The 12,692-nt window shown below is 37.9% G+C and overlaps 1 gene segment (V, D, J or C); it reads right to left on the bottom strand.

The window, feature by feature from the left end:
- Nucleotides 1-255: 255 nt before the first annotated feature.
- Nucleotides 256-817, bottom strand: LOC131837189 (T cell receptor alpha variable 9-2-like). The segment is given in 2 exon segments: nucleotides 256-590; nucleotides 712-817. Coding segments are annotated over 2 exon segments (381 nt in total).
- Between the last annotated feature and the right edge of the window lie 11,875 nt (nucleotides 818-12,692).

The following is a 12,692-nucleotide window of genomic DNA, read 5'->3' as shown; positions in this document are numbered from 1 at the left end:
TAGCAAGAGACCACTTCATTTGTTATGCGGCTTTACCTTGAAAGTACTTATGTTCTGGCTGAGGAACTCTTGGCATGAAATTGGTCTCAGTGTCACTAAGAAACAGCTGGGTTTGGGGAATGTTACTTCTGGTTCTTATGCTCTAGTCATTTGTATGATTTTTGTACCAATCAGACACTGACAGACAAACAACAGATTGTGCTGGAATCAGAGTCAATCAGGCAGAGAAGCTCAGCATCCAGCCCCCTCTTCTGCTCAAAGTTTGCGCTCAGCTCCCCCTGCAGTCCCTGTCACTGTGTCACTCAGGGCACAGTAGTACACAGCTGAATCTGAGGCTTGCACTGAGCCTTTCTCCAAGTGGAAGGATTTGGAATCTTTGTTGTAGGTGGCTTCAAATCCTTTGTTGCTTCCCTTCTCCTTGTCCCTCGAGGCTTTCAGGAGGAGCTCTAGACCTTCTCCTGGATACTGGACATACCAGAAAAGAGTGGGGTAAACTGTTGTTGTATAAGTACAGTTGATAGTCAGGGAAGCCTCTTCTGAGAGGGTCACTTGGCTCTCCATCTGTGTCACTGAGTCTCCATGGGTTTGTCCTGAGGAAAAAGAAAGGAGACCTGTGTCACCTTATGTATAAGCTCTTGGAGAAATTACAAGTAAGCATTTTGCTGACACAATGGAAAAAAGAATCCAAATTTTAAGAGGTATTTTACTTACCAAGCATCAAGAGTAACACAGTCACGAAGACTGGAGAACACTTCATCTTTGGAGTGTCACCTAAATAATGTTCTTCATTCTTACCATGGAGAAGGTTGGAGTGACAGAAATGATCAGTGGACGCCCACAGTTCACTCAGGAAATGTGATTGTGGTAGGAAGCTGCACCCCCTGGTGGACAGGGACTGAAATGCGTGCATGTTGGCCAGAATTCTCCCCAAGGCAGCCATCCCTTACAGCTCTGACTCCATGCATCACATGTCAGGCTTCAGGTGGCTTTTGGAAGCCTGAACAAGAGCAATCCTGACCCCTTAGGTCTATTTTGTTCTTCTTACTCTACCTGGTGTGGAAATTCTTTAACACACATCCCAGGGAATTTCTGTAGCTGAGAAGACACCCATTTTATTGAGCATTTTAGAACAGCTTTTTTTAAAAAAATATTTTCATATATCCATTTAGAGCCAGCCAATAATCCAATAGAATGTCATAAAAGTGTTTTAACTTGAAATAAAAGGAAGTAATAAGAAGTCACATCATTATTCTTCAGTTTTCAGACATGCACCCCACATGTGGAACAAGGACTGTCATTCATTACACGCTCACTGTGTATTTGCTAAATTACAAAAATAATGAATAAACAGCTTTTGATGAGGAATCACTATTACTAGAATATAATATTTCCTCAGTCCTAAATCATACCAATTGTAAGGGATGCAATATTTTTAATCAAAGCTTTTTAGGAGAAAAACCTCACATTATCTTTGCAATAGTCAAATATCCCTGCATTTCAAAATCATTTGAAAAGTGAAAAATATTAACCCTAGGAAAATATAATCACACTTATCTAATTACTATAATAATATAATCACAAGTTTATAAATTTTTAAACTCCCCACCATGGTTTTGTCATAGCCAGTCCCACACCGGTTTGTGAGATTTCATTTGTGATAACTGCCCTCCAGCCAAGATGGTCATCAAATATCAGGGAAGAAAGTCTGGAGTCTGCATGGGAAAACATCCCTGTGACTAAACAAATTTTTAAAAACTGGTCTTTTTCTACAATACACAAAAGACAAAAACAAGCACTTCGTTAGCTCCCATTTTATGATCATTTATTTTTAAAAACTAAAGAAAATAAAAACACTTCTAAGGATTATCAGAATAAAGTTCTGGAGAGGGACACATCTTCTTTAAAGACCTATAAACATTCATCTCCAGACACGTAGAGGAAGTTTAGCTCAGGCTGTTTCCTGCAGGTGGAAACAAGCCTCCTTCCCACAATACCCACAAAGTTGCCTATCTCCCCTGTTTTAGATCATAGAGGAGGCACATTTCCACAGGGCTTCTTCCTACCTAGCCACATGGAAGCCATGACCACCTTCAGAAGCCTGGAGAACAACATGTTCGAGTTCTCCCACGAGATGGAAAATGTCTTCTTCTTCTTCTTCAAAATAAGGGCTTGGCATTGTGAGGGGAGCCTGACAGGGTGAGGGAAGAATTGCTGGGTATGTGCTGCTGTGGCCCCAGAATAAGAAACAGGGGTTTCCTGGTAGAGCAAGTGTGTGGGTCATGTCATAATTCTCATGTCCCAGTGAAAGTCTCACTACCCTACATCCTTTTGCATTCAACAACCCTTAAATTGGAAACAATTATATCTGAAAATGAATGAGTAAAATTTTACACTGAAATGAGGATTGATGGTTTAACTATGTTATGTTCAATCATTGCATCTGTAATGAATATGGATGGGTGGCACTTACTTAAAAATACTCCATGTGGGGTGCCTGGGGGACTCAGAGGTTTAAATCCTCTGCCTTTGACTCAGGTCATGATCCCAGTGTCCTAGGATCAAACCCACATCTGACTCTCTGCTCAGCAGGGAGCCTCCCTCCCCCCACCCCGCCTGCTTCTGCCTACTTGTGATCTCTGTCAAATAAATAAATAAAATCTTCAAAAAAAATTCCATGTAATGTATTATGAAAACAACATATGATTGAGAATCATGTTTCCTCACATTATATATGCTGCTCTATCACCTATGCTGCTCTATCACCTAAGGTAGAAATAAATTATGTTGTGATAAGAAGGCAAAGTGCTTAGACATTCATTGTAACTCTTTCAAGGTACCTGTTGTTATGCCAGTGTTCCTCCTCACTACTCAGATCTGTTCAGATGCCTATGTTGAGGCCAAAAGTAGAAAACTCTAATCATCCTTTGCTGAAGAGTTCAGGTTGCAGCTCTCAGATAATAGACCTGTCACAAGGTCTTCTCCTTACTGTTCAGTTTCCACAGCTCAGCTCTGTTCAGAAAGGCCAAAATATACACCAGAGTTTGATCATTAGGTTATCAAGCCTTTGAAATTATGTTTTTCCCTTGCCTCCCTTCCCTTACCACAGTAAGCTTCCATGTTTGTATGTTCAGTTCTAAAGGGAATATACTCTAGGTGACCCTATACTCCTCCACATAACTGTTGATCATATAATAATTTATTGTAATAGAACTTTATCTGTGTATGTATGTTAAAAGTAAGACTGTGCTCTAAGGACATTCCTCCACATCATAGCAAACAGCAAAGATCCATTGCCTATTATTGTCTGTCTCTTGATACAGCAGCCAAGACTTAACATCCTTGCCTCGAAATCACTGTAGCCTCAGCTAAATTGTTTGAAGCATCTTCAAAGCTTGCATTGTATATGTCTGCATGAAACATGATGGAACCACATAACGTACAAAGTGGCCTCCTCTCTAAGGGATAGATGATAACTATCTAAAATGCCCAGCTAGCTGAGTAAATGAAAAATATTATTAATTTCTCCTCCTATCATTCAACTTTAATATATTTCTCAATGAAAGGAATCTCATAATTGTGCTTCTGTCATTCAAGAAGTGCCCATGTGCTGAACAGATCTTTTGGACACTCCCACATCAAATTACAAGCTAATAGATTTTTTAAAAATAATTTTATGTTAAACATTGAAGAAGATAATACCAGCCTGGTCATGAAATTAGTACTCTAGACCCCTTTATAAGACCCAGTCCCTTAGCAGAAGCAACGCTAATTCTAGTAGCTGAACTAGTGGATATCTCTCAGGTGCTCCACTTTAAACAAAAAAAAAATTGTGTAGTCAGTCTCAGGCAATATGTTTTTAATGTAGGACACAGTTTTCAAATACTATAAAGATAATGAAGTTTCTTAATGTTCTACCTTTCCTTAACCCTCTCATGCATTCTATTAGAAAGGGACAGAAAATACATGAATTTTTTTAATGTCTTTATGCTACTCAAAAAATTTTTTTGCCATAAAGACAAAGTCTCACAATACAAAGGACCCTGTAAAGCAGGGAAAAATGAGGAGGTTATTGTACAAGCATACCTTTCTGATCAAGGTTCTTATGCAAGAGCCTTTTATAGAACATAAAGACAAAGTCCATGGAAAAGTTTAATAATTGCATCTTAGGTGTAGAAAATTTGACCCCAATTTTGTAAAGAATCATTAAAAATGACTGATTTGTTTGATCCATGAGAACAAGATGTATCAAAGTCAGGATAACATCCTGGTAGAGGCAAATGATTGCCAACAAACACTTACTAAAATCTGTCAGAGACAACACATCGCAGTAGGGGCATACTGGACGCAACGTTAAATGAACACTGGTGGGAAAACGTTTCTAGGAAAGTAGATGATGGGCTCTTCATATGTCTCTTGGAACTGACAAAATCCCATAAAATCTGGAAATGTGGAATATGGTCTGGAAATCTGTCCCAAGGAGGTATTTGAGTATCTCTAAAAGGATCTTACACAATTTCATTCCCTGCATCATCTATGTGTATGTAGTAATAATGGTGTTTTATTTATTGCATGGATTGAAGCCCTCTCCCATCAGAAAATAACACCAATCACAAAAGTTAAAAATCAACTGGATTTTGAGGTACCTGGCTTGCTCAGTCAGTTAAGTGTCTATGTTTGGCTTATGTCATGATCTCAGGGTCCTAGAATTGAACCCCTCATTGGGCTCTCTCCTCAGTGGGGAACCTACTTCTCTTTTTCCCTCTGCTGCTCCCTCTGCTTGTGCTCACTCTCTCTCTCCTCTCTGTCAAATAAATAAATAAAATATTTTAAAAAGTAATCAACTGAATTTTGTGTTTCACACCGGTGCCATTTCAATTTATCTCTATGTAGTGGAAAACATTTCTCTGGGACAGTTTGGTCAGTTAGCCCTCACATAGAAACTTCACTTTTCCTATCACCCTCGCCCCCAATCCTCTCTTATAATGGAAACAAAAAATAGAATATAAAAACTTAAATGAGTTATGTTAAGAGATACACTTGGACTACTGTGGCCTAGTACATGTTAGCTTTAGCCACATCCTTTAGCCACATCCTTTCTTCATGAAGTCCTGCACTGTCTTACCATAAACTGTTCCCTGTAGCCCACATAACTCAGAATGTCCCAACCCAACCTTTCACAAACTAACTAGATAAATAAACTCTTGACACTTTTCCTTCCATCCCAGGCACAGAATACTCTCCTGGCCTTTCATTTAATCAGCTCTAAACAAAATCTCAGAGAGAGACTGAGATTGAGACATGAGAAATAACCTTATTAGGCACTTTTTATTACCAGTTCAGCAGACAAACTACCAGAAATGGAATCGTGGTTACGTGTGTACCAACTAGTACAGCATCATGCAGTCTTCATTAACAGGAATGGGAAATCTTGCTCATATTAGAGTAATCTTTTCTTTCTTTCTTTCTTTCTTTCTTTCTTTCTTTCTTTCTTTCTTTCTTTCTTTCTTTCTTTCTTTCTTTCTTTCTTTCCTTTTTCTTTTTTTAGTAGGCTTCATGCCCAGTGTAGAACCCAACACAAGGTTTGAACTCACCAACCTGAGATCAAGACCTAAGCTGAGATCAAGAGTCAGAGGCCTAACCAACAGCCGCCAAGGTGCCCCTCATGTTAGAGATCTTAAACTGAGGTTCTCAAGAGCATCAGCAGAAGCAGACATTTCATGAAAGTGAGTGCTGACCCAAGAAATGTCAAACAAACATTTACAGCATGAAGCCGATAGCTCCATCCAAGGACATTAGAAGAGGTATCAGATATTTGGCAACACTGATTATCATACTCTTCTGTAGATTCTTTTGTTTCTTTGTCCTTTTAGGAATATATTCCCATTTTAATAATACTTACATATTTCTGAATTACCTGATTTTGTTCTTTTACTAATACAATAACTTGAGTATAGCCTTTATTAGAGACCATACCCATTCTAATGCTGTAGTTCACCTTTACTAAGCCATTGGTAGTGCAACAAAAGTGAAACATTATTGGACATGTTATTTTGTGCCAATGCCTGGAAAAGCCAAATAATAACCAGACCACAATTAGAATGACTAAAGGAAATTTTGATCAATAAAATTTGTCTTAAAATGTTAGAAAATTTTAGAATAGAGTTGGTATAATGAGACTTCTATGAAGAACATGTCTCAACCTGAATATATGACATCTCATATGGAGCATTGCTCGAACACTCCACTGAACCATTCTGTTATTGATTGCTACAGTGTTTCTTTTCTAGAACTATGAATTAAATCTTTAAAGCCATCCAAACACTTGAAGTGATAGCTTATTTCTATAAATTAACATAAAGTTTCATAAAATCAGGACTAGGAAACACTGAGAGTGGCAGCAGGCATGGAGGTTATACCTGTGCCCAAGGCATGTGCTTCCTATCCCTAAGATGCAGAGTGATTAGGTATTGTGCTCCATTCATATGACATGTTTAAAGAAGAAAAATATGAAAAAACAAGCAAGATGTATAAAAAGTTATGGATGGGAGAGAGTATGATTACAAAGTTATAGAACAGGGGATTTGTGTGGAGCAATGAAGTTGTTCTCTATCATGATTGTATCATGGATATATGAATCTATGCTAGATATTAAAATTCAATATTCACAGATACAACTGTACATGAAAATAGTCCATTTTTCTATATAGTCTCTTTAATAAAAATTTCAAACACTGAGAAAAAAATAATTGATGTAGTTTCTATTTTCATGACTCAACTCTGCCTAATATATATAATATATATATATTATATATTAATATAACCTAATATATATAATATATTAGGCAGAATTGAATCATGAAAAAAAATATATGTATATTATTTTCTCATTTTGGTAAAGAAAAAAACAGTCATACCAATTGTGTTAAGCAAAATGGTAAAAACAACAACAACAAAAATCAGGTGAAAAATGGAGAAAAAAACCAAAAATGGTTAAAAATATGATTAAGTTAGGGATCCTCAGTTGGGTAGTTAATCCTGGATAATATGGATCCAAACTCAGTCACATGTACACTTTTTAAAAAATATTTTATTTATTTATTTATTTATTTATTTGACAGGCAGAGAGAGAGAGAGATCACAGGTAGACAGAGAAAGAGGGGGAAGCAGGCTCCCTGCTGAGCAGAGAGCCTGATGTGGGGCTTGATCCCAGAACCCTGAGATCATGACCTGAGCCGAAAGCAGAGGCTTAACCCACTGAGCCACCCAGGTGCCCCTCACATGTACACTTTTAAGAGAGAAGTCGAGGGAGGCTTGATGACAGGAAAAAAGAGAACTCAGTGAAACCATGGAAGCAGAGATTGGGAGGTGTGGTCACAAGCCAAAAAATGCCAGCAGCAACCATAGCCAAAGGGGCAAGGAACAGTTTCTCCCCAGAGCCTCTGGAGTGGGTATAGATCTGTTGACATCATGATATCAGCCCTGTGAAAATAATTTCAACTACTGGCCTTCAGAACAATGATAGAATTTCTGTCGCTTTAAGCCAACAAGCCTGTGATAAATTGCCCAAAGATGGTAGGAAACAAATCCGCTAGCCATGGTAAAAATCTTAAGGCCTGAATGTGTCTGTATCTAAGCTGTGTATTGACTCTGCACACTCTGACTAAGCATTGTCTTTTCTTCTGTTGAATACATTCTCACCTAAGTATGATAAAGCAGTTAAGTTAACAATAACTGTACCCACTTTCTCAACCAACTTGGTTTAAGAAGAAATAAAACAGTAGAATATAAGCTGTGCTTCCCTCCGACTCCTTTACCAGGCTTGGAGGAAATGGACCTATCAACAGTCACCTTGCTTCTACTAGACAGGAGCTAGTAGTGTTATCAAATAATCAAAACTTGTTGAGGTGTTGGGCTACAGTACTGACCTTTCTTATTCAGATATTTTAAAAAATTTATTTATATATTTGACAGAGAAAGAAAGATAGCAAGAGAGTGAATACAAGCAGGGGAGTGGGAGAGGGAGAAGCAGGTATCCTGCTGAGCACGGAGCCTGATGCAGGGCTTGGAGGGGTTATTGGGGGGGGGGGGTTGGGGGGTGTATTGGGAGGGCTCCGTGCTTGACTTGATCCCAGGACCATGGGATCATGACCTGAGGTGAAGGCAGATATTTAACAACTGAGCCACCTAGGTTCCCTTCTTATTCAGATAGTTTAAGCTGAATTAAACTTAATGACTTTCCCTAGAAGAACAAACCAGGTAGCTCATAACTGTCAACCATAACTCAGCTAAGAGAGATCATTTTCATCATGCCAAATCATCAATTACATCCATCCATAGGAAAAATATGAGATGTCTAGAAAATAGCCTACCCCTGAGCAGAGGTGGGAGATTAGGAAATCAATTATTTATGCAAATTCCTTCCTTACATTAATTTAAACTTCAACACTAAAAAAATTACTTTTTAAAAACTGAAGAAGTACTATTTAATTCAGTCAAAACATGAAAATAAGACAGGGACATTCTTAACAAGCTATATCTACAATAAATATTAATCTCAATGTCTTTTTTTTTTCTTTTTCAGCATAACAGTATTCATTGTTTTTGCACCACACCCAGCGCTCCATGCAATCCATGCCCTCTCTAATACCCACCACCTGGTTACCCCAACCTCCCACCCCCCGCCCCTTCAAAACCCTCAGATTGTTTTTCAGAGTCCATAGTCTCTCATGGTTCACCTCCCCTTCCAATTTCCTTCAACTCCCTTCTCCTCTCTAACTCCCCTTGTCCTCCATGCTATTTGGGATGCTCCACAAATAAGTGAAACCATATGATAATTAACTCTCTCTGCTTGACTGATTTCACTCAGCATAATCTCTTCCAGTCCCATCCATGTTGCTACAAAAGTTGGGTATTCATCCTTTCTGATGGAGGCATAATACTCCATAGTGTATATGGACAACATCTTCCTTATCCATTTGTTCGTTGAAGGGCATCTTGGTTCTTTCCATAGTTTGGCGACCATGGCCATTGCTGCTATAATCATTGGGGTACAGATGGCTGTTCTTTTCACTACATCTGTATCTTTGGGGTAAATACCCAGGGGTGCAATTGCAGGGTCATAGGGAAGCTCTATTTTTAATTTCTTGAGGAATCTCCACACTGTTCTCCAAAGTGGCTGGTACTGGCATAAAAACAGACAAATAGACCAGTGGAACAGAGTAGAGAGCACAGATATGGACCCTCAACTCTATGGTCAAATAATCTTTGACAAAACTGGAAAAAATATACAGTGGAAAAAAGACAGTCTCTTCAATAAATGGTGCTTGGAAAACTGGACAGCTATATGTAGAAGAATGAAACTCGACCATTCTCTTACACCATACACAAAGATAAGTTCAAAATGGATAAAAGACCTCAACATGAGACAGGAATCCATCAGAATCCTAGAGGAGAATATAGACAGTAACCTCTACAATATCAGCCACAGCAACTTCTTTCAAGATATGTCTCCAAAGGCAAAGGAAACAAAAGCGAAAATGAACTTTTGGGACTTCATCAAAATCAAAAGCTTCTGCACAGCCAAGGAAACAGTCAACAAAACAAAGGTATGCTCCCACGGAATGGGAGAAGATATTTGCAAATGACAGTACAGACAAAAGGTTGATATCCAGGATCTATAAAGAACTCAAACTCAACACACACAAAACAGACAATCATATCAAAAAATGGGCAGAAGATATGAACAGACACTTCTCCAATCAAGACATACAAATGGCTATCAGACAAATGAAAGAATGTTCATCATCACTAGCCATCAGGGATATTCAAATTAAAACCACATTGAGATACCACCTTACACCACTTAGAATGGCCAAAATTAGCAAGACAGGAAACAACATGTGTTGGAGGGGATGTGGAGAAAGGGGAACCCTCTTACACTGTTGGTGGGAATCTCAATGTCTTTTGCAGTCCACTAGCAAGATGTGAGTAAGGTGCATAATGAATGTGTATGAAATTTTTCCCACATACACCAGGAAGAAATACTTCAATGATAAGTAACAATAGACCCTCGACTCTATGGTCAACTAATCTTCGACAAAGCAGGAAAGAATATCCAATGGAAAAAAGACAGTCACTTCAACAAATGGTGTTGGGAAAATTGGATAATCACATGCAGAAAAATGAAACTGGACCATTTCTTTACACCACACACAAAAATAGACTCAAAATGGATGAAGGACCTCCATGTGAGAAAGGAATCCATCAAAATCCATGAGGAGAACACAGGCAGCAACCTCTTCAACCTCAGCCGCAGCAACTTCTTCCTAGGAACATCCCCAAAGGCAAGGGAAGCAAGGGCAAAAAATAAACTATTGGGACTTCATCAAGATCAAAAGCTTTTGCACAGCAAAGGAAACAGTTAACAAAACCAAAAGACAACCAACAGAATGGGAGAAGATATTTGCAAATGACATATCAGATAAAGGGCTAGTATCCAAAATCTATAAAGAACTTAGCAAACTCAACACCCAAAGAACAAATAATCCAATCAAGAAATGGGCAGAGGACATGAACAGACCTTTCTGCAAAGAAGACATCCAGATGGCCCACAGATACATGAAAAACTGCTCCACATTACTCAGCATCAGGGAAATACAAATTAAAACCACAATGAGACACCACTTCACACTAGACAATTGCATGGAGCACTGGGTGTGGTGCAAAAACAAGGAATACTGTTATGCTGAAAATAAAAAAAAAAAATAACAACAACAACAAAAAAAGAAATGGTCAGAGGATGTAAACAGACATTTCTGCAAAGACATCCAGATGGCTAACAGACACATGAAAAAGTGCTCCACATCACTCAGCATTAGGGAAATACAAATCAAAAGTACAATGAGATACCACCTCACACCAATCAGAATGGCTAGAATTAACAAGTCAGGAAATGACATATGCTGGCAAGGATGAGAAAGGGGAACCCGCCTACACTGTTGGTGGGAATGGAAGCTGGTGCAACCACTCTGGAAAACAGCATGGAAGTTCCTCAAAAAGTTGAAAAATAGAGCTACCTTACGACCCAGCAATTGCACTACTGGGTATTTAGCCTAAAGATACCAATGTAGTGATCCAAGGGGCGCATGCACCCAAATTTTATAGTAGCAATGTCCACAATAGGCAAGCTATAGAAAAAACCTAGATGTCCATCAACAGACGAATGGATAAAGAAGAGTTGGCATATATATATAATTTTTTCTTTATATTCTTCTTTATCCATATATATTTATATTCTTCTTATATTCTTTATATTCTTCTTTATCCATATATATATATATATAACATATATATATATAGTATTCCACTATATATAGTGGAATACTATGCAGCCATCAAAAGAAAAAAATCTTGCCATTTGTGATCACATGGATGGAACTAGAGAGTATTATACTGAGCCAAATAAGTGAATCAGAGAAAGACAATTATCATATGATCTCCCTGATATGAGGAAGTTGTGAGGCAACGTTGGGGGTTTGAGGGGTAGGAAAGGAATAAATGAAACAAGATGGGAACAGGAGGGAAACAAACCATAAGAGCCTCTTAATCTCACAAAACAAAATGAGGGTTGCCGGGGGGAAGGGGGTAGGGAGAGGGTGGTTGGGTGATGGACATTGGAGACGTATGTGCTATGGTGAGTGCTGTGAAGAGTGTAAACCTGAAAATTCACAGACTGTACCCATGGGGCTAATAATACATTACATGGTAATAAAAAAAAAAGTTCATGCTGTATATGTATCTTTTTCTTCCAAATTTTGAGTGTAAATATGAACACATACTAACATAATTTGAAAAGAGTCTAATCCTCAACTCATATTCTTGAAGAAATCACTTCTTTTAATTTCTGTCAAAAATACAAACAATATGTGCCATTACTGGGCTCTAAAGAAAATTCCAACTCACATTTTCTCAATAAGAAAATAATGAGAATGCATACAAAGGGCTCTCAAATTTTACCAGAAATATAGAAGAAGAAGAAAATTTAAAACAAATTTGTGATTTCTGAAAATCTCTCACAGAGCTATTAAAAAGCAGGTGTTGGAGGAGGAGACTTAAAATTGAGAATACTCAATTCATGATATAAAATTTAAGTGGAAAAAAATCAGAATCCTACTTACATTAGATTTAAGAAGAGAACAAACCAAACATTAGTAATAAATTATCTGGGTACAGAATTATCAATTTCACTATTTATATTTTACATATTTTCTGTATTTAGCATGTAATGTTTTATAACAAGGAAAAAGTGACATTTGTAACATTTGAAAAACAAGAATTAAAAGTTTATCCATAAGAGACTGTGCAAAAGTATTAAAAATTATTTGTATGACAGGGTTCTGAATAGCAAATGTAAAGTCATCTTTAAAACTCAAATTTCAAAATAAAACATTACTAACTGCCTTCAAGAATCCATAACCATCAGTCATCTAACACAATGTTCTAACTCTGTCCAGGTCATCATTAGCTTACCTTTCCTCTTATATGCTTTTAATGTCTAATATGTTAGCTTCCACTTGTGGATAAACAACAGCACAAAACATAATTTGTTTGTCTATGTCAAAGGACAGGGGCTGCCCCAGTTCCAGGTTTGAGTGGAGGCAGCAGGTGCCTGGGAAGCAATGTGTGCTTGCTGC

Source organism: Mustela lutreola, chromosome 7 (assembly GCF_030435805.1).
Source record: "Mustela lutreola isolate mMusLut2 chromosome 7, mMusLut2.pri, whole genome shotgun sequence".
NCBI lineage: Eukaryota > Metazoa > Chordata > Mammalia > Carnivora > Mustelidae > Mustela > Mustela lutreola.
This window is presented reverse-complemented; position numbering and strand designations above follow the sequence as displayed.